Source organism: Martes martes (assembly GCF_963455335.1).
Source record: "Martes martes genome assembly, chromosome: 4".
In the NCBI taxonomy this organism is placed as follows: Eukaryota; Metazoa; Chordata; class Mammalia; order Carnivora; family Mustelidae; genus Martes; species Martes martes.
Window position 1 is genome coordinate 149,994,886 of NC_137891.1, and position 23,640 is coordinate 150,018,525.

The window sequence follows — 23,640 nt, forward strand, 5'->3', positions numbered from 1 at the left end:
TAATTTTAAAATTTACATCTTTGGAACCTTTTTAAAAAAGATTTATTTATTTATTTACTTATTTAATTTTAGAGCGAGAGTGAGAAAAAGTGAACTTTTAAAAAAGATTTATTTATTTTTCTGTCTGTTTTAGAGTGAGAGTGAGAAAGAGTGCATGAGAGAGAGCATGAGGAGGGGGAGGGACAGAGCCAGAGGGAGAGGGACCGAGCCTCATGTGGCCAAATCCCATGACCCCAGCCAGAACCAAGAGTTGGGCACTTAACTAACTGAGCAACCCAGGTGCCCCTTTTGTTTGTTTTTATGCTTCTACTGTTTTTTTTTTTCTTTTCTTTCTTTTTTTTTTTTTTTTTCCATTTGAAAGATTTAATTTATTTGAGAGAGAGTGTGTGGATGAGAGAGAGTAGGAGCAGGGGAAGGGGAGAGGGGAGAGGGAGAAGCAGACTCCCCTGCTGAGTGGGGAACCTGACTTGGGGCTTGATCCTAGTACCCTGGGATCATGATCTGAGCTAAAGGCAGATGCTTAACCGACTGAGCCACCCAGGTGCCCCTATTTCTTTTCTTTTTAAATATTTATTTGAGAGAGAGAGTGTGGGGGAAGGAGGGGTGGAGGAAAGGGAGAGAGAGTCTTAAGTAGACTTCATGCTGAGCACAGAGGCAATTAGGGAGGGGGCTCTATCTCAGGATTCTGAGAGCATAACCTCAGTGAAAACCAAGAGTGGGATGTTTAACCGACTGTGCCACCCAGGTGCCCCCATTGTTTATTTCTGAACATTTAAGTGTGTGTGTGTGTATATATATTTTCTTCTTCTTTTTTTAAACATTTTGTCTTTAAGTAATCTCTACACCCAATGTGGGGCTCGAACCCAGAACCCTGAGATCAAGAGGCGCAGACTTGACTGACTGAGCCAGTCAAGTAGCCATTTTCTTCTTTCTTATGCAGAATTACTTACTACATATTCCTATGTGTATTTTTTTTTTTATTTTACAGTAAGTAGGTCCTCACTATCACTCCACAGCAGAATACAGACTTCCTCATTCTGTTTTACGGTTGTGTAGTAATATATATTTTATGTTCTATGCTAGTTTTCCCTACCAATGTGGTATTGATGGTCATTTGAGTTTTTTGCCCAGTCTTTCGATTTACAATTAGTGCCTTTTTAAAAAAGATTTTATTTATTCATTAGAGAGAGAAAGAGAAGAGAGGGAGGGCACAAGCAGGGGGGAGGAGCAAAGGGAGAAGTAGAACTGGACTTCTGGCTGAGCAGGGAGCCTTATGCTGGATCCCAGGACCCTGAGATCATGACCTGATCTAAAGGCAGACGCTTAACTGACTGAGCCACCCAGGCACCCTCACTTAGTGCTTTAATAAATTATACAATATACTAATTATAAGTCTTATAGTTATTATAAGTTATAATAAGTCTGATGTGATCTATTTTGAGTAAATATTTGTAACTGGTGTAAGGTCAGGGTCTGACTTAATTCCTTTGAATGTAGATATCAGGTTTTTCCTAGCACATTTGTTGAAAAAACTGTCCTTTCCTTGTTGAATACCCTTAGCATCATTGTCAGATCAGTTGACCCCGTAAGTGAGGGTTTATTTCTGGACTCTATTGTATTCTTCTAATCTTAATGTCTTTTCTATGCCAGTATGGTACTGTTTGATTACTGTAGTGTTGTAGTAAGTTTTGAAATCAGGAAGTGTGAGTCCTCCAACTTTTTTTCTTCCTTTCCTAGATTGTTTTGGCTCTTCAGAGTTTCTTGAAATTTCATATGAATTTTAGGATGAGTTTTTCTATTTCTGCAAAAAGTGCCATTGGGATTTTGGTAATGATTGCACTAAATCTGTAGATCACTTTGCGTAGTATTGGCATTTTAACAATATTGTTAATAATATAAGTTATTGGTGATAAGTAAAGGAAACGAATGGGTAAGAACATAGTGGGCTGCATATCATGAATTCTGCCCAGTCTCCAGCTTTTGGCAACTCTGGGGAAAAAAGCCTAATCCATTCTTGGGATTTTTGAGCTTAATAACAATAAGCAAGGAGTGGAGTGCTTAATCCTTTTAAGTGAAGGTGGAACATTGTAAGAGATGTGTCTTCCAGTTTTCCACTCCTTGGGGCTCTAAGTCATAGGAACTTAAATACTTCCTGATTTCCAGCCTCACAGTGTAGAACGCAAGGAAGAGGTAGACAGGGAAAATAGATAGGAAGGAATCCATGAACTTGAGATATTGTGCCATTTGTTTAAGTCTAATCTTTTTCAGTATTGTTTTTGAGTTTGGTGTGTGGAATTTTTTTTGCTTCCTTAGTTCAGTGTATTTTTAATTATTCTTTTTGATGCTAAAGTAAATGGAATTATTTTCTTCATTTCATAGACCTGTGTTAATTTCGTAGATCTTTGTGTTGATTCTGTATTCTGCAATTTGCTGACTTAGTTTTTTACTACTGTTTTGGTGCATTTGTGTGTGTGTGTGTGTGTGTGTGTGTACTTTTAAGGGTTTTCTTACATATAAGATCATGTCATCTGCAAAAGATAATTTTATTTCTTCCGTTCCCATTTGGCTGCCTTTTTTTCTTTTACTTGCCTAATTGCTGTAGCTGTAACTTCCAGTAGATCTATGTCAAATAGAAGTGGAAAAAACAGACATCCTTGTCTTATTCCTGATTGTAGGGGAACAGTTTCAGTCTTTAACTATTGGGTGTGATGTTAGCTGTGTCTTTGTTTTGTAAGATGGCTTTTATCATGATGAGGAAGTTCCTTGCTATTATTACAAGTTTATTGAAATTTTTTTTTCCCCAAGAAAGGCTGCTGGATTTTTTTCAAATGCTTTTTGTTGCATCAGTCAAGCTGATTATGTTTTCCTTTTCCTTCAGTCTGTTAATATGGTGTGTTACATTGATTTTTGTTTGTTGAACCACCCTTGCATTCTACAGATAAATCTTACTTGGTTGTGCTATATAACTCTTTTAATATGCTGCTCATGTTACTGAATTTCTTTTCCTTTAGTGCCCGTGGTTCTTGGTCATGCTGCTTTGAAGAATGAAGAGGTAGACCAGACAGAGAGTGGAGGGCAGCAAAGCAAACATTATTGAGTAATAGTACAAAGCTCCTGAAGAGGAGGGGACCCCAGAGGGTTGCCACCAGTCTCCGAGTCTAGCGGTCTTTATGGGCTTGTTGGCAGGCTCTTTTAATCTGATTAACCCTCCGTGCATCTGTCCCTCTATCAGGTTTTTATCATATAACTATTAGGTGGGTAAGGGTAGAGGCTCCTTTTAGGGTGGAATTTAAGGGTGGTGTCCTGTTAGGGTGGAGTTCCCTTGTTCCTGCCTGCCTTCTTCCAACTATCTTTCATTACTTGGTTTGCTGGTATTTTGTTGATGATTGTTTGAATATATGTTCATATATTAGGGTAATGCTGGCCTCAGAGAATGAGTTAGGAAGTGCCCTCCCCTTTTAATTTTTTTGGGAAGAGTTTGAGAAGGATTGGTGTTAATTTTTTACATATTTAATAGACTTCACCAGTATAGTCTTTTGGTTTCTGGGCTTTTTGTTGTTGTTGGTAGGTTTTTGATTACTGATTTAATCTACTACTTTGTTGTAAGTGTATTTGGATTCTTTATTTGTTCTTGACTCTGTTTTGATAGCTTGTATGTACAATTTGACCATTCTATCTAGGTTATTCAATTTGTTGATAAACAGTTGTTTATTGTATTCGTTTATAATCCTTATTTTTAATTAAAAAAATTTAAAAAATGATTTTATTTATTTGAGAGAAAGAGAGAGCATGAGCAGGCGAAGGGACAGAGAGAGAGGGAAGAGCAGACTCCGTGCCGAGCAGGGAGCTTGATGTGGGGGTTGATCACAGGACCCTGGGATCATGACCTAAGCCTGAGGCAGATGCTTAACTGACTTAGCTACCCAGGCACCCTATAATCCTTATTTTTAAAAATTATGTGAAATATCCCTCTTATATCCATTTTTAGAAAATGTGGTAAAATGTCCATTGTTTTCATTTGTCTCAAGGTATTTTCTAATTTCCCTTGTGATTTCTTCTTTGACCCATTGGTTGATTTGAGTGCATTAAGTTTTCCATATTTGTGAAATTTCCAGTTTTTGTATTGATTTGATATCTAATTTCATTCTGTTGTGGTAAGAAATGATACTTGGTATGATTTCAGTCTTTTTAAGTTTGTTAAGACTTGTCTTATGGCCTTACAGAATGGTCTGTTCTGGAGAATGTTCCACGTGCAGTAGAGAAGAATGTGTTCTGTTGATGTTGGGTAGAGGTTTCTGAGTATGTTAGTTCTAATTGGTTTAAGGTTGTTGAAATCTTCTATTTTCTTACTGATTTTCTGTCTGGTTTCTCTATTATTGAAAGTAGGATATTGAAGTTCCCTATTATTATTTTTTAAGATTTTATTTATTTATTTGAGAGAGGGGAGAAGCAGAGGCAGAGGGAGAAATAGGCTTCCCACTGAGCAGAGCCCAATGTGGGACTTGAACCCAGGACCCTGAAATCATGACCTGAGCCGAAGGCAGATGCTTAACCAACTAAGCCACCCAGGCATCCCTGGATTGAATTTCTTATCAATATATAATGTTCTCTTTGTTTCTTGTAATCTCTTTTGTCTTAAAATGTATTTTGTCTAACAATTATATGACGACCCAGCTCTCTTTGTAGTACTATTTGCATGGAATACCTTTTTCCATCCTTGTACCTTTTTTTTTTTTTTTCCCTTTTGCCAGGGATGGAGAAGGGCAAAGGGAGGGGAAGAGAATCTTAAGCAGGCTCCATGTCCAGTGTGGAGCCTATGCCAGGCTCGATCTCATGACCCTGAGATTATGACCTAGGCCAAAATCAAAAGTCAAGGATTCAACTGCCTGAGCTGCCTGGGGACCCTTGATTTACGTGTTTCTGATGGGAAATCATCTGTTAAATCTTACTGTGAATACTTTGTACATGAGAAGTCGCTTCTGTCTTGCTGATTTCAAAGTTCTCTCTTTGGTTTTCAAAGTTGAATAATAAGTTGATAAAAATCTTGGTGTGGATTTCTTTAAGTTTATTCTGCTTGGAGTTCATTGAACTTTTTGGATGTGTATAATTGTATCTTTCATCTGATTAGGCAAGTTTTCAGCTATTATTTCTTCAAATATTTTTCTGTCTCCATTTTTGTCTTTTACTCTTTCCTATGTGTATGTTAGTGTGCTTGATAGAGAAGAAAACAAATAAGAAACTCAGGAAACTACAAGAAGCAGAAAAAATTTTAAGAAAAACTCTTAGTGTTCAGATATAAGAGATGATAGTCATGAGACAAGAACAAGAGTGCTGTAGGAAGTAATAATCAGAGAGTTAAAGTGTTTTTAGAAATGAAAATATGGTACACCTCCTGTGTTTCTCTCCTCCAAATGTAGAAGAGTTGGAAGATAAAGGTGAGGAAATCACTCAGGAAAGAAAATAAAGGTGGAAAATGGATAAAAGAGGTAAGATAACTGGAGAAATCAATGTAGAAGGCATAAGGTCCAATGAATAGGAACTAAAGAAAAAGAGAAAATGAAAGGGAGGAAATGATAGAAGACATAATACAAGAAAAAATTTTCAGAAGTGGGGAGACTTGAGGTAGAGATTAAAAGAGCCAACTGAATATCAAGAAAAATGAAGAAATATCTGCTCCAGGGCTTATCACTTAGAAATTACAGAACACTGAGGGAAGCCTGGTGGTTCAGTTGGTTAAGTGTATGACTCTCGGTTTCAGCTCAGCTCATGATCTTAGGGTCGTGAGATCAAGCCCTGCATCTGGCTCTGTGGTCAGTGAGGAGTGTGCTTGAGATTCTCTCCTCTCTCTGCTCTCCCCTGCTCACATGCGTGGTCTCTCTCTCTCAAATAAATAAATGAATCTTAAAAAAAAGAAAAATTACAGAACACTAAAACAAAACAAAACAAAACGCTGAGACAAAGAGAATATCCTAAAAATTCCCATAAGGAAGAAAGCAATTCAGCAGTTCTTATTTAAGAACGGGATGATTTTCTCAGTACTAACACTACAAACTAGAAATCATTAAAATAGTACTTGTTGCATTTTGAGTGTATGATTTCTAACCTAGAAGTTTAAACCTAATTAAACAAAATAAGAAGAAAAAAAGACGTTTAAGACATACAAAGTCTTATAAAATTTACTTCCTCTTGGGACATAAGAGACCCAATAATTGCACTGTTTCCCTTCCTGAATCCTGAACAAACTGGGAAAGACAACACAAGCATATGGGGATCAGATTATTGTTTTTGTTTTAAAGATTTTATATTTATTTGAGAGAGAGCATAAGCTGGAGAAGAGGGAGAGGGAGAAACAGACTCCCTGCTGATCAGGGAGCCTGATGCGGTGCTTGATCCCAGGACTCTGGGATCATGACCCTAGCCGAAGGTAGATGCTTAAACCACTGAGCCACCCAGGCACCCCCCGATTATTTAATTATGGATAAAATTCACTTTGGGGAATGGATTTTTTATTTTCAAGTTGTTTGCTAATACTCAGTGCCAGAATTAGACTTACTCGGACACAGGCACAACTTCAGGCTCCATGTGGGGTTTACACCTGTAAATGTTAGAGTATGAATGAGAAAGTGGACTTCTCTGTGAACAGCTAGTTAAGAGGAATGAGAGAGAGATACTATGTTTTACCTAAATCATTTTCACAGACTCATGGATGAAAGATGTTACTTCATGTCCTCCGGAAAAGAATGGATGAGGGAAGTGGAAAGAAGTCCAGAGTGTTATGATAATGGATGCCTGTCTACGTAGAATGAAATGCAGAAATTGGGCATAATTTTTTTTCACTGTCTTTCATATTTCCTTTCTTATCTACTGGAGGGTGTGCTCCACCAAAAAAAGAGGGAGTAAACTGTGGAAGAAGAATATAGAAGTCAGCTTGAGGGTGGATGAGAATTGGTAGGATGATAGTGAAAGGAAGTTGCAGGCTGATGGCTGTGGTAAAAGACTAGTAGTAACCAGCAAGTGCTAGACAAGGGATGTTCAAGGAGAAAATGGCAGTAAAAATAAACATATAGCTGATGTGTGTTTGATCATATTGACAGGAGTCTTATGGTTCTGTCAATGAATTATTGATAGGTATGTAAAAAAATCTTAGGAAAAATGAGACAATGGTTAATTCCAGATAAAACTGTAAAGTATACCAAAGAGAAATATGATTATAAATATGTATATTAGTTAAGTCAAAATGGCTGGGTTACCATGACAAAGAAATCCATTAATATGGTGCCTTAAAAAATAGTTTATTTTTCTCTCATATAACAAATGCTAGATGAGTGATCACCTGATCCAGATGAGTAGTTCTGTGTTGTCACTCAGGGGCCCAAGTTCCACTGATGATGTTGTCCAGCAAAAAGTATGGCCAAGGGTTAGCAGCATTGGCTTTATTTGGGCTTATTAGATATGCAGAATGTCAGTCCTCCAAATTGGAATCAGAATCTGCATTTTGGAACTAGCTGATTCTAGTTCTCACAGAAATTCGAGACTCCGTGGTCTGGATTAGAACATAATTGTTGGCTATATGACTGAAGATGGATGATTGAGAATTTTACCCAGTGATAGGAGGAGAGCATGGCGGAGGTAACAACTTGATCTTCAGGACACACCTAACTGTAAGGAAGGTTGGAAAATACAGTCTAGCTATGTGCGTGGGAAGAGGAGAAAATAAATTTTGAGGGGCACTTAGAAAGTTTTATAGTATAATATTTGGCTCAGCCATGAATAATACTGCTATATCTTATTAAAATCATCTTCAGGGGATGTGGGTGGGATAGAAACATGTGTGTGTATAATTCTGTTTGTCTCTAGGGGGAATGTTTGCGACAGCTAAATTCTTATCTTTCTTAGTAGGAAGTCTGTAGATACTATCTAAAGTGAAAACAAATTAAGATCAGTATCAGTTTAAGCATGTAATTTAGAAGTATGGAGATAAACTTCAGAAGAAACTGCTAAAAGAGTTGAAAGCAGTTGCTTCTGAGGAGGAAGATGGGTAGTTGGTGGACAAATACTGTTTTGCCTTATAGTACTGTTGACTTTTTGAATTCTTTATATGTATTTGTTTTATGAAAAGTAAATTGGAAAAAAAAGTTCCTATAGTACAAATAGGAAATAAACACATAAAAAGTATTAAGTGGCACTGGGTGCCTGGGTGGCTAAGTTGGTTAAGCATCTGACACCTAATTTCGGCCCAGGTCATCATCTCAGGGTCATGAGATCAAGCCCCATATGGGGCTCCTCATTCAGGACTGGGTCTGCTTGTCCTTCTCCATCTGCACATTCTCTCTCTAAAATAAATAAAACCAACAAACAAATAATTAAAACCTTATAAAAAAGTATTAAGTATTGAATGCTATGAGAAGGGTTAGACTAAAGTTCATAGAAAGAGGCATATTTCTCTGAGCCCAGCTTTAGGGGGTAGGAGCCTCCGGGATAGATTAGGGAAGGCTACCTGGAAGAGAGATATTTTTCTATTTACATTGTGAATAATATAAGCCATGATACAATTAAATGTTTTAGATTTATTTTGTTTTTAAAGTGAACAATTAGTTAATTTAATTAAATTAAATTACAATTAAAGTAATTTAAATGTTCATTAGTCCTTTTAATAGGTTCATTGAGTGCCTACTTTAAACTGGGCACTGTGGTAGGTAAACAATGGTAAACAAAATCAGAAATGATTTCTCTCTTAAGGTAGATACTTAACTGAGCCACGCAGGTGCCCCTAATTTATTTTTTTTAAGATTTTAAGATTTTTTTTAAGATTTTATTTATTTATTTGACAGAGAGAGATCACAAGTAGGCAGAGAGGCAGGCAGAGAGGGGGGAAGCAGGCTCCCTGCTGAGCAGAGAGCCTGATTCGGGGCTTGATCCCAGGACCCTGAGACCATGACCTGAGCCAAATGCAGAGGCTTAACCCATTGAGCCACCCAGGCAACCTCCTAATTTTTTTTTAAGCAGGACAAAACTTTTGATGGCTTTCTGTAATCATGCCTTAGAATAGTTTCCCTGTCTGTCTTGTGGAAGGGTTACTTGAGAAGTAATTATTGCTATGATTAGTTTTTTTGTTATTATGCAGCAGTTATTTCTGATAAACTTTCTTACCTAGTGTCTCCATACAACTCTTTTAAGTCTCAGGCTCCAGAATTTGTAGCCCAGTCTGTCAACTGAGTGATGGATAACTAAAGAAGAGTGTCAGAAACTTCTCGTGAAACAATTCCAGGGGCCCCTGGGTGTCTCAGTCTGTTAAGCATCTGTCTTCTGCCTTTGGCTCAGATCATGATCCCAGGGTCCTGGGATGGAACCTTGAGTGGGACTCCCTGCTCAGTGGGGAACATACTTCTCCCTCTCCTTCTCCCTCCGACTCCACCCCACCCCCCACTTGTGCTTGCTTGCTTTCTCTCTCAAATAAATAAAATCTGGAAAAAAAAAAAAAGAAAATTCCAGTTTCTGCTAAAGGCTTCAGATTTTATCAGGAAAAGAAAGATGTGAAGCCATCTGTCTGGAGTGTATATTCTTTTAATTGCTAGTGATTTTGAATGTCTACTAAGTACCTAGCATTGTGGTAGGCAGGCAGAAGAGGGAAGTGCTGTATATTTGCAGGAGGAACAAAAAACAGGGAACAGAGTGTTAGACCTGACAGAAAGTTTGTAGCAATTAAGCAAACTTCTGATAGCTCTGGGATTTCTTGTGATCACAAATGTTCTGCTGCCAGTGCTTTGCTTAACTGCAACTTAAATGCACACAAAGACCCCCAGTTAGCCTGAAATCAGACTCTATCTGCACATAGTAGCTAATGTAGAGCATTGTATAATATTATGCAGAATTCCTAGAAATCCCCGCCTGTTCCCTAGAAACCCACATGAGTATTTCATGCCCAAATTATAACCACCCATAAAAATCAGAGCCTCACATCTACCTAGTGCTACTTAGATCCTCTTTCTGAGTGTGCCCTCACTCCTCCTTCCTTGGAGTGTAAACTTGGACTTTGCAGTAAAGCTTCCTCTGTTATACTTCATTCTGACTTGTCCTTGAATTCTTTCTCACTGCAAAGTCAATAACCTGCCTCCAGCTTTTGGGTGAGGTCCAGGGCCTGAGAATTCCCTAAGTCTGTAGTAGTCAGTAGGCATTGTAAGGATTCAAGGAAAGAAGACATTAGAACTAGAAGTAGGAAGTGGACTGATGTCTTAATGATATAAAAATGAAATGGAATGTATGCTAAATACTGTTGTTTTGGGGATGCCTGGGTGGCACTCAGTTAAGCGATTGCCTTTGTTGGCTCTGGTTGTTGTTCCTGGGTCCTGGAATCAAGTCCTGCATTGGGCTACTTGCTCACTGGAGAGCCTGCTTCTCCCTCTGCCTGTTCTACCTGCTCTGCCTGCCACTCCCCCTGCTTGGGCATGTTCTCTCTCTCTCTAACAAATAAATAAATAAAATCTTGAAAAAAAAATGTTGTTTCCAGTAGTCAAACAACTTTTTAAAGAAATTTGTTAAAAATTCTTTTGTTTTTTCTTGATAATAATTGCTTATATAAGGTTAGAATCTCATTTAGTCCTCATTTGCTGCATTCTAAAAATGTAACCAGGAACTAGAACATAGGTCCAGCATTTTTATTTGGCTCCACAAGTTTTGCTATAAGTACACTGGGAAGCAGTGAACCTTACTCGAAACCTTACCTCCTTTGAACTTTATTTCCAGAAATTACAACTTTTTTGGGAAAAATTTGTACTGTTCTTAGAAATAGCAATTTTGCTATATGAAATTACCACACTTTTTTTTTTAAAGTGGCCTCCATGCCCAATGTGGGGCTTGAACTTATGACCCTGAGCTCAAGAGTCACATGCTCTCTACAGACTGAGCCAGCTAAGTGTCCCACCACACTTTTTTTTTTGGTGGAATTAAAAAAAAATTTTTTTTTTTATTTATTTTTTTATCAGAGAGTGGCAGGGGAGGGAGAAGCAGACTCCTCCAGGGCAGAGAGCCTGAGGTGGAGCTTGATCCAGGACCCTGTGATCATGACCTGAGCCAAAGGCAGACACTTAACCAACTGAGCCACCCAGGTATCCCTTAGGATCCATTTTTATTTTTAAAATTAGGAATTTGCAGCAGTTTCTACAAGAGTTTAGATATAGGTATATATTTGGCAACTGTTTTGACAGTTATGTGAAATGCCTTGGAATATTGAAAGCAGTGTATAAATCAAATGAATTAAAATATCCAAAACCAGGAGCAAAAACATTCTAAGTGGTAAGCTTTTTAGTGCTAAGCTCTAAGTGGTAGAGCTTTTTACTAGAAAATAACATTAGTCGTAAAAAATATTAATGGTGAAAATATAGGATGGTTTTGGCTTAATTTTGTTTCTGTTTTGGCTTAAATTTTAATTATAATTAAAAATTATAAAACAGTTTAGAAATAAGAGTCTAATCAGTTTTCTCTTCCAATAAAGTCTTTTTTTTTTTTTTAAAGATTTTATTTATTTATTTCACAGAGAGAGAGAGACAGCGAGAGAGGGAATACAAGCAGGGGGAGTGGGAGAGGGAGAAGCAGGCTTCCTGCCAAGCAGGGAGCCCAATGTGGGGCTCGATCCCAGGACCCTGGGATCATGACCTAGGCTGAAGGCAGATGCTTAATGACTGAGCCACCCAGGCGACCCCAGTTTTTTTTTTTTTTTTTTAATAAAAGAGAATATCAGTGTGACTGAGTAATCCCTATACCCCATGTGAGACCCCGAGATCAGGAGTTGCATGCTGAGCCAACTAGGTGCCCCTAGATTGGAATGTGTTTTCTTTGTTCCATTTTCTTTTATATTAATTGTGGTACATCAGTTGCAAGTTTTATTTCCCTTTTAGTTGAAATTCTTGCTAAGTAATGTAGAACAAATCTAAAATTCTCTGTTTTGATGTCATATTGACATAATTACATTAGAACCTACTTTATGGCCATTTGGCTATTATTTACTAATAATTGGGTTTTAACTCCTTATATGGTTAATGGAGTTTTTAAAGTTTTTACAATTTCTCTAGTTTTGAGAACAAATTTGGAAGTTTTTGAAAGTCTCACCAATTTTTTAAAAATGCCTTTTGCATTTTTTTTAACACATTTTTTTTTTTAACCCTATAGTTTGTTTGCCTAATCTGGACTTGAAGCAATCCAGCTATTGGAAATCTGCCATTTTACAGTATCACAATTGGAAGGAAGCAGGTTTTCAAATAATGGAAGACTTTAAGACCTCTAAAAATGAAAATCATGAACCAAAGAAGAATGCTTGGGCTCTTTCTGAAGAAAGCAAAGCAGTTAAAGTTATATCTAATCAAACTTTGAAAGCTAGAAATGATAAATCCATAAAAGAAATTGGGACCAGCTCTCCAAATAAGAACAGTAGTAAAAAAAATAAGCAAAATGATATTTGTATAGAAAAAACAGAAGTTAAATCATGTAAAGTAAATGCTGTCAACATAGCAAGCCCTAAAGATTTGGGATTAGTCCTTCGAGATCAAGGTCATTGCAAAACAAAAAAATCACCTAATTCACCGGTGAAAGTAGAAAAGGTACCTGTTTCACAAGCAAAAGCAGAAAAATCACCAAAGTCCCCTAATTCACCAGTGAAAACAGAAAAGACACCCAGCTCACAAGTGACAGCAACAGAAAAGGCACTTAGTTCACAGAGGAAAATGGAAAAAGTACCCAGTTCTCAGATGAAATTGGAAAAGGTCCCTGGTTCACCAGCAGAACCAGAGAAGGCGCCCAGTTTACTGTTGAAGGAAAATATGCGACGTACAGAATTACAGCAGATTGGGAAAAAAATTCCAAGCTCTTTTACTTCTCTGGACAAAGTGAATATTGATGTGGAGGGAGGAAAATCTGCTTTGGAAAACTCACCAGGATCTCAGAAGCAACAAGCATGTACAGATAATACTGGTGATTCTGATGATAGTGCTTCAGGAATTGAAGACATATCGGATGATTTGAGTAAGTACAAATTAGAGTATCCATAGGTCACATTTTTGGAGAGATTTTCCTGTATTAATGTTCTTTAGATTATCCTTACTTTATTTTCAAAAAGCATATTAATAATAAGGCTTTTTAAGCTAAAAAAGAACCTTTACATTTATTACAATAAGTAAAAACCCTGTGTAAATAGACATTAGTGGCTCCTGTAATCTGTATGTACATGTGTATGTACACACATACACACTTTTTAAGTGGTCCTGGTAATATGTGGCTCATTCATTCAACGAACATGTATGTATCGAGTTCCTTTTATATGCCAAGTATATGTTCGTAGTGGAAAAACAAAAAATACAGCACCAAATCTCAAGGATGCTTCTAGTTAGATGGGGGTGATACACATAAATAAAATGGTAATTTAGTTCAGTGCAAAAAACTTAAGTTGAGAGAGTGCATAATTTAAGGGATTTAGTCTTTGCTTTGAGAACATACAGGACATAAATGTGAGAATGAGAGTATGACTGAGATTAAATATGACTGGAACAGAATTGGGGGTGAAAGTAGCAAATGATGCAGCTGAAAAGACATACAGTAATTGGAGAATGAGGGACCTTTTAGGACATGATAGACAGTTTGGACTTTATGATGAGTGTTTTGAAAAGCCATTGAAGACTTTTAAGGTAGTTCTGTGATCACATTTATTTATACATTTTTTTTTAAGATTTTATTTATTTATTTGACAGATAGAGATCACAAGTAGGCAGAGAGGCAGGCAGAGAGAGGAGGAAGCAGGCTCCCTGCTGAGCAGAGAGCCTGATGTGGGGCTCGATCCCAGGACGCTGGGATCATGACCTGAGCTGAAGGCAGAGGCTAAACCACTGAGCCACCCAGGCACCCTATACATGTTTTTAATTGGAGTGTAGTGCAGTAAATTCTTTGACAGGAAGCAGAGATTGTTTAGGACACTTGGCAATTTACTTAAGACTTCTTGGTATAAAATTCATTTTCTTTTAGTATTTTGATCTTAGCTTTAATTGCTTATAAATGTTGCCTGTCTTTTGAGTACTTTAATCTTGGTTATGTTTAAATTTATGGATTTTTTGGGCAATCTTTTTTCTCAGGTTTCTGTGGCTGGGTGAATAAAAGCTTTCCTTGATATATGAATAATAACAAAAAAAGCTATTTTTAAGTCCTTATTTGTTACACTTTGAGAAACTCTGGTAAAGGGTTTAAAAATAGTTTATTTCTGATGATAATAATTGATAATATATTAACAGACCACTTCTTTAGCCTTAATAGACATATCTTTATGTGTATAAGAAAAAATACCAACTTCATAATTTTAAAAATGTGATTTAGGAGAAGGCCAAAAAAAGTAAGTCAGTTTAAAGATAGTATCAAAAAAATAACACTACTGATAGTGTTTGGGTGAGACAAATCTGAACTAGATAGTATGTGAATGATTGAAGTTGGGAATTAGTGGTGCATAAGATCAATTACAAGGGTTTGATTGCTTGAGTTAGTGAAAAATCTGATTCAAGGATTATTACTATTTTTCCAAAGATTTTAATTATTTATTTATTTGAGAGAGAAAGAGTGCACAAGAGGAGAGGGAGAAGCAGACTCCCCTCTGAGCAGGGAGCCTGACATGGGGCTTAAAGCCCAGGACCTCCCCAGATTATGACCTGAGCTGAAGGCAATATGCTTAATTGACTGAGCCATGTGGGCGCCTCCAAGCATTATTTTTTTAAAAAAGGGAAAGTAGGGGCGGCTGGGTGGCTCAGTGGGTTAAAGCCTCTGCTTTCGACTCAGGTCATGATCCCAGGGTCCTGGGGTTGAGCCCCGCATGGGGCTCTCTGCTCAGCAGGGAGCCTGCTTCCTCCTCTCTCTCTGCCTACTTGTGATCTCTGTTTGTCATATAAATAAATAAAATCTTTTAAAAAAAAGGGAAAGTAAATGAAGTGACAGTGATATGATTGAGAATGTGGGCTGTAGGGTAAAATTGTATAGGTTTTGAAACCCATCTTCCCCACTTAATAAATTTGTAATCTTGGATAAGCTGCTTATACTTTATTTTTTTAATGTGTATAATATTTATGAAAAGATATACTGATATACATAATAGATATAGATGATGGATGTATAGGGATAATGCATCTAGATACACATCAGATAAACTACTTATACTTTATTTATTTATTTATTTTTAAAGATTTTATTTATTTGACAGAGATAATAGGCAGAGAGGCAGGCAGAGAGAGAGGCGGAAGCAGGCTCCCTGCTGAGCAAAGAGCCCAATGCGGGGCTCAATCCCAGGACCCTGGGATCATGACCTGAGCAGAAGGCATAGGCTTTAACCCATTGAGCCACCCAGGTGCCCATAACTACTTGTACTTTATTTTATTTTAAAGATTTTATTATTTATTTGACAGACAGAGATCACAAGTAGGCAGAGAGGCAGGCAGAGAGAGAGGGGGAAGCAGGCTCCCTGCTTAGCAGAGAGCCTGATGTGGGGCTCGATCCCAGGACCCTGAGATCATGACCTGAGCCGAACGCAGAGGCTTAACCCACTGAGCCACCCAGGTGCCCCACTACTTGTACTTTAAAACATGTTTCAGTTTCTTCATTTTTTTTTTTTCTGAAGATTTTATTTACTTATTTGACAGAGACACAGTGAGAGAGGGAACACAAACAAGCAGGGGGAGTGGGAGAGGGAGAGGCAGGCTTACTTCCCAGCAGGGAGCCCGAGGCGGGGGAGGTGGGGGAGTCGGGGTAGGGGGAGGCATGACCAGAGCCACTGAAGGCAGACACTTAATGACTGAGCCACCCAGGTGCCCCACCCCATTTTTTTTTATTTTTTATTTTTTTTTAAGATTTACTTACTTACTATAAAGAAAGAGAGAGCACACACAAGAGCAGGAGAAGGAGAGGGAGACAAAAATGTCAAGCGGACTCCATGCTGAACACAGAGCCTGACTCAGGGGCTTTATCTCACAACTCTGAGGTCATGACTTGTGCCCAAACCAATAGTTGGGTGCTTAACTGACTGTGCCACCCAGGCAGCCCATCAGTCCTCATTAAAAAAAAAAAAAGATGCTGCTGCCTGTTTTATGAAGGTGAAGTGAAGAAATCTAATGGAATGTTTCATGTAGTACCTGACATGGTAGGCATGCAGTGCAATGAGTGAATATCCTTTATTATTATTATTTCTCTAATTAAATGATGTTTTGTTATTTGTTAATATGGAGAACAAGTTGAACTAGTTTAAAGAAGCTGGTAGACCAAGTAGAGGTCCTTTGGGAGAATTGGTTTAACAAATTCATAACAATGATTTGTAGTATAGCAGTCATTTTTTATTAAAGAATTCTCTTGAGTATGTGTAATATCTGCCTTGAAGTCATGTTCATACACAATTGTTTAGTATTTTTTTCTCATATGAAAATTCCAAATTATATTTAAATTAATGATCTCTCATTAGAGTGTCCCTTTATAAATTAAATAGAATAAACCTTTATATATAGATCATTGTCTATTTGGACTTAACAGACTTTATAGAAATTTGACTAATCTCAGGCCCACCTGAGGTTAGTGGCTTAATCTTCCTTCATTAGGCTCAACTTTAGCTTCCAGTTAACACTTCAGCTTTTCCTTTTGCCATTAATCCAGTAAATATTTTTATGGGTGTCTGCTATGTGCCAGGTACTAATTTAGTTGCTAGGAATTTAGCAATGAACAAAACAGACAACATTGCTTTTACAGAGTTAATATTCTAGTAGGAGGAGAGGGACAATATATATATATATATAATAAATAACAAAAGTATGTCATAAGTTAGATGGTAGTAAATCTTAGGAAAAAGTAGGAAAGATCATAGGGAATGATGCTACTGTGTCTGATGGTTGTGGTTCAAATTTAAATTGTCACTGAGAAGGTAACAGAGAAATATTTGAAGGAAGGTGGTAAGAGAGGGAGCATGGTGAATATTTGAGGGGTGAATGTTCTAGATCTCAGCTTCTCAAACTACCCCCCCCAATTCTAATACTTACATGAATTACCTGGGAATTAAATGCAGATTCGTAGGTTCCTTTTGTAGGAATTTTTGATTTTGAAAGTCTAGAGTGGGACCTGAGATAATGGATTTCTCACATGCTCCTGAGTGAGATTGGTGTTGCTGGTTAGGATCAGCTTTTGAATAGCATAACCCAGCTTACCTCTTTCTATTCACTTAGGTAACTTTTCATTGTATTTTCAACGTAACAGCCAGAATGAGCCTGTTAAAATTATTCAGATCATATTACTACTCTTCAAAATGGTTCTGTAGTTTCCCATACATTAGAGTGACAGGATCCTGGGATCATGACTTGAGCCAAAGGCAGACACTTAACCCACACTTTACACAAGTGGGAGAGGCACAGGGAGAGAGAAGGAGAGAGAATTTCAAGAAGAATCCACATTGAGTGGGGAGCCCAACACGGGGCTCTGTTTCACAACCTTGAGATCACAACCTGAGCCCAAACCAAGAGTCATTATACCAACTGAGTGCACCCAGGCACCCCTATTATTATTATTTTTTTAAGTATGTTCCACACCCATTGTGGGGCCCATTGTGGGGCTTGACTCAGATCCTGAGATCCAGACTGAGCTGAGATCAAGAGTCAAGACACTCAAGCAACCAAGACACTCAAGTGCCCCTACCTTTTTATATAATCGTTTTATTGAGATGTTAATCACATGCCAAAATTTCTCATTTAAAAACATACAGTTTAGGGGCATCTAAGTAGCTTAGTTAAGCATCCAGCTCTTGATTTCGGCTCCGGTGGTCTTGTCAGGTTCTTGACATCAGGCCCAACATTGGGTGTCTTGTTCAGCTTGGTGTCTGCTTAAGATTCTCTCACTCTCCTTATGCATACCCCCTGCCCCCCACCCCTGCTTGCCCCCCCAACCCCACTTGCATGCGCTCACACTCTCAAAAAAAAAGAAAAGAAAAGAAAAGAAACATACGGTTTAGTGGTTTTTAGGACTATATTCAGAAAGTTGTGTAGATTTTATCACTAATTCCTGAAAATTTTCATCGCCTGCAAAAGAAACTGTACCCATTAAAAGTCACTACTCATGGTGCCCCTGTGTGGCCCAGTTGGTTGAGACTCTGACTCTTGATTTTGGCTCAGGTTGTGATCTCAGGGTCTTGAGATCAGCCCTGCACTGGACTCCCTGGGCTCAGTTGGTTAAGCATCCAATTTGGATTGGACTCCATGCTGGGCAAGGAACCTGCTTAAGGTTCTCTCTCTCCCTCTCTCACTGCCCCTCCCCCCTAAAAAAAGAAGTCACTAATCTACTTTCTGTCTCTATAGATTTGCCTGTTTTATATAAAGGGAATCATATAATATGTGGCCTTTTTTGTTTGGCTTTTTTCACTTAGCACAATGGGTTTTTTTTTTTTTTTTTGCTTGATTTTTTAAATTTTAAATTTTTTTTTATTTGAGAGAGAGAGAGACTGAGTGCATGCAAGCAGGGGAAGGGGCAGTGGCAAGCAGTGGGGGAGACAGAGAGAGAGAGAGTCCCAAGCAGACTTGGTGCTGAGCTCAGAGGCCAAAGCAGGGCCCAGTCCCATGACCCTGAGTCATGACCTGAGCCAAAACTTAAGAGTCGGATACCCAACCAACTGAGCCCCCCAGGGTCCCCCTCCTTTATTTTAGAGAAGGTAAGGGAGAGTGAGAGAGGGACAGAGGCAGAGGGAGAGAATCTTAAGCAGGCTCCATGCCCAGTGTAGAACCCCATGTGGGGCTTGATCTTATGACCCTAAGATCGTGACCTGAGCCAAAATCAAGTTGGATACTTAACTGACTGAGCCACACAGGTGCCCCAGCACAACGTTTTCAAGATTCATCTATGTTTAGCATGTATCAGTACCTTACTCCTTTTTATTGCTAAATTCCATTGTATGGATATACCACATTGTATGTATCCTTTTACCAGTTGATAGATGTTTGAATTGTTTCCATCTTTTGTTTATTATAAATAATGCTGTTATGAACATTTAAACGTTTTTGTGTGGATGTATGTTTTCACTTGATGTATGTGTAGGAGTGGAATTGCTGAACCATACAGGAACTACTATCTTAACCATTTTAAAGTATATAATTTGGGGCACCTAGATGGCTCAATTGATTAAATACCTGCCTTTAGCTCTGGTGGTGATCTCAGGGTCCTGAGATTGGGCCTGCGTCAGGCTCCCTGCTCAGTGGGGACTCTGCTTCTCCCTCTCCCTCTGCCCCACCCCCTGCCTATGCTGTCTCTCTCTCTCTCTCAAATAAATAAAATCTTTTTTAAAAAGTATATAATTCAGTAGCATTAAGTACATTTATAGTGTTGTACAACCATCACCACTATCTAACGGCAGAACTTTTTCATCATCCCAAAAGGAAACCCTGTCCCCATTAAGATTCATTCCCTTGGGACCACCTAAGTGGTTCATTTGGTTAAGAGTCTGACTCTTGATCTCAGTTCAGGTCTTGCGGGGGCCGGGGGGGGGAGGGGAATTCATTCCTATTCTCCCTCGCTCCATCATCCTCTGAAAACCACTAATATGCATTCTTTCTCTATATATTTGTCTCTTCTGGGTATCTCATAGAAACAGAATCATGTAATATGTGATCTTTTTGTGTCTGGCTGCCTTCATTAAACATCATGTTTTCAAGGTTCATTCATGTTATAGTATATATCCATCAGTACTTCTTTCCTTTTTAAGGCTGTTGCTGTAGACTGAATTGTGTCTCCTTAAACTACCTATGCTGCAGCCTTAACTCCCAGTGTGATTGCATTTGGAGATAAGAGCTTTTAGGAGGTAATTAAGATTAAATGAGGTCACAAGGTGGGGGTCCTAATCCCATAGGATTGAAACCTCATATGAAGAGGGAAAGCAAAAAAAAAAGAAGAGGGAAATCTCTGTGAGAATTTCTTTTTTCTAGCTTCCTTTATTATAATAATACAATATATATTTATAACAGAGAGTATGTGTCTGTCTGTTATTATTAAGGCTTTTGGCCAACAATAGGCTATTAATAGTTAAAATTTTGGGCAGTAAAAAGTTATATGCAGATTTTTGGCATCCCAAGCCCCAATATTATTCAGGTATCACTTGTATAAAGAGTATCAGACTGTCTTCTGAAACAGTGTAAGCTTAAGCTAAATTTTGCAGGACAGGTAAATAATACTAGCTGAAGTAAAGATGGCCTTGATGGTGAAAGGAGCAGCATATGAAAAGACATTGAGACTCGAAGTAGCAGTGATCCATTCTAACACATTTGGTATGAATAAAGTGAAAAGTGTTATGGCAGGTTATAAGGTTAGAGATACAGATAACTTAGCTCTCTTTCATAAGGTCTTTAAAAAATTTTTTTTAAAAAAAGATATTTATTTATTTATTTGACAGAGACAGGGAGGGAGAGAGAGAGGACAGGCAGGGAGAGCAGCAGGCAGAGGGAGAGGGAGAAGCAGGCTCCCTGCAGAGTAGGGAACCCAATTTGGAACTCCATCCCAGGACCCTGGGATCATGACTTGAGCAGAAGGCAGACAATTAACCCACTGAGCCACCCGCTTGGCCCTCTTTAAGGTCTTGATTTAAAATCTGAGAGAAGTCTTCCCTGATTCCCATATCTAACTCAGAAGTTAGTCTCCTTCTGAGTTACTTGCTTTTTTCCTTTATAGCATTTATTACAACTTGAAATTATTGTTCTGTTTACTGCCTTCATGAAGGCAAGGATGGCATGTAATATGCTAGAGAGTTTAAACTTTATCCTGAACTCTTTGGAAGTCTTTTAAATGTTTTAAGCAAGAGAATAACATGATTCAGTTTGTATTTTTAAAAAATCACACTGATAATGGAATCTACTATATGCCAGGTGTATAATGCTAGGTACTGGAAATGAAAAGTTGATAGTACACAGTCTATCCCTTGAAGAGATTGCTATCTATTTAGGAGGCAGAGAAGCAAAGAAAAAATATTGATGTGATAGGGATATCCATGAGTTCAGTGAAAGCAGAGAGGCACTAGCTTGGTGTGGGTTTGTGGTCCAGAGGATATATATGTTCTTTTAGCAGCTAGTGCATAGTGATGAAGTCATTAAAATGACTTTTTAGTGACTAATCTTTGGGACTTAAACTAGCTTTTTATCACATTTCAGAGTTCAGAGATTATACAAGATGGTTATGTTGTGTTAGCCTTGTGTAGTGAGTCTGTCATATTTGTCTCTTGATAGGTCAGAAGAACAAGATAGGCATTTGACTCATGAAATAGATTTTTCTTTGTGAATTCTGATACCATGTATATCTCTTCTTTGTATTTACATAAGTATACCAACTTGTACAACTAAGGAAGGTATGAGGAAAGAATATTTTTCCCGTATGTGTATAAATTGATTGTTTCCCATTGAAATTTTTAAAAAATTTTTATCAGTTCTGCTGATGGTAACTGATTGCTTCCTTTTCTAGGTAAAATGAAGAATGATGACTCTAATAAAGAAAACTCTTCAGAGATGGACTATTTAGAAAATGCTACTGTGATAGATGAATCTGCATTGACACCTGAGCAGAGGCTAGGCTTGAAACAAGCAGAAGAACGCTTAGAAAGAGATCACATCTTTCGACTTGAAAAAGTATACTATGTCATTTTAGTTATTTGGAGGATGATGGATGTTTTATAACTTTTCTTTGCCAAGCACAGCTCTTTTTATCTTCTTTTAATTGCTCAGGCAGAGATAGCATTCATTTTTCCTAACTTCCGTCTTTCCTTTCTTCTCTCCATCTTTCTTTTCTTCTCTCCCTTTGTTCAGCAAATCCTTGTATCTGTGAGTCTGACTTCATTCATTCTTTCTAGGGGTCAACAAACTATGGTCTATCTTCTTGTTTTTTCCTTTTGTTTGTGTGCTTTGTGTTTTTAAAATTGTGTAAAGTAAACCTAGTCCCTTGTTTTTGTAAGCAAAATTGTATTGGTATATAGCCATGCTGTTTGTTTACCCATTTGTGGCTGCTTTCATGCTACCATGGCAGAGTTGAATTGAATAGTTAGTTACTCCAGAGAGCATTATAGCTTGCAAAGCATAAAATACTTACTGTTTACCAAAGCATAAAATATTTACCAAAATATTACTTTGTTCCTTTACAGAAGTTTGCTGACCTCTGATTTATTCACTCAGCAGTAGATACTGAGTGCTTCTTATGTTCTCAGTACTATGCTGGGCACTGGGATATATTGATGAAAATGGCAGTTGGTGAATTAGAAGTGAACAGTCCATTTGGAATGACAGAAATAAATGAGCAAATAATATATACTACACTTTCTCCTTTTCTCCTTGGTTTTCTCCTCCCCTTTCCTCTTCTGTCTCCCATATTTACTGAATATCTCTTATGTATTAGGAATTGTTCTAGCCATTAGTATCTTGTTCCTGTATACTAATTAAATTCTTAACCTAGAAATACACATTCCTAGCCTTAATAAAAAACATTGCTGGGTATCGAAGGAAAGAATCATAAATTAGCCTGTTCACAAATAGATACTTGGGATATTTGTGAGCATGTATACAGGGTAATATAGGTCATGATTCTTGATAAATAAGAAAGGAAAGAAAGAAATGCTATAATTTTGTAGAGTTTAGAAAAATGAGGTCATATCTAAATTGAAGAGGCAATCCTGGGTTATTAATAGAACTTATGACAGAGTGGTCACCCTATGAAAATAAAAATGAATATCAAGGAGTAGAGGCCCATAATGTAGGGAGAATTTAGGTTGTGTAGTTAGTCTCCCAAGGTGCTAGTTAGAAGGAAGTCTTTTTTGCACTTTGCTCTTCTACTTAGTTCTCTCTTTCCTCACTTTCTCTTCCCTATGTCTGGAGTTAGTAGTTATTCTGGGTGTGTGTATTGTTAAGGTAAATATTTAGTGCTTTTCATGTGCCATGATCTGGTGATAAAAAGTTGAATTGGGACCTGTGTGGCACATTAATTAATTAATTAAAAGATTTTATTTATTTAATTGACAGAGAGAGACAATGAGAGAGGAAACATAAGCAGAGGGAGTGAGAGAGGGAGAAGCAGGCTTCCTGCCAAGCAAGGACCCCAGTGCAGGGCCTGATCCCAGGACCTGGGAATCATGACATGAGCCGAGGGCAGACGCTTAACAACTGAGCCACCCAGGTGCCTCATGTGTGGCATTTTTAAAAACGTGTTACTGGTTTTCTGGTTTACTAATTAGAGAAAAACATGTAAGAGATAATAGTAATAATAGCAGTATTATTTGAAATCTTAGACAAAAGTGTGACCAACTTGAATGGGGGTATGGAAGCATCAATTTGGAGAATGCTATATAAGCAGGTGACATTGGAACTGAGTCTGGAGTATCTGTAGGAGTTGACTAGGTGAATTGAGGAAGTCTGGTGCATTAGGTGAATTATACGGCATGTAAAAAGGAAATGTGAAAAATGTGTTTAAAGAAAAATAGTAGGACTGGATGGGATAGGATATGAAGCAGGAAAGATCAGTTCTTGGGAGAAGAAAGAAATTAAGGTGTAATAGATATTTGATGGTGGTAGGAAAGAATGCAGGGGGTAAAAGAAAAGCTTAGACGCATAGAACAAAAACATTTGCTGTTTGAAT

The 23,640-nt window shown here is 37.9% G+C and overlaps 1 protein-coding gene across 2 annotated transcripts in view; it reads left to right on the top strand.

The window, feature by feature from the left end:
* TUT4 (terminal uridylyl transferase 4) overlaps nucleotides 1–23,640 on the top strand; it is a 197,963-nt gene that overhangs the window by 90,245 nt on the left and 84,078 nt on the right. For both annotated transcript variants that reach the window (XM_080800998.1, XM_080800999.1), the window contains 2 exons: nucleotides 12,166–13,014; nucleotides 21,484–21,647. In XM_080800998.1, the coding sequence (XP_080657124.1) occupies nucleotides 12,258–13,014; nucleotides 21,484–21,647 (921 nt within the window). In that variant the 5' untranslated portion in view covers nucleotides 12,166–12,257. The remainder of the gene's footprint in view (nucleotides 1–12,165; nucleotides 13,015–21,483; nucleotides 21,648–23,640) is intronic.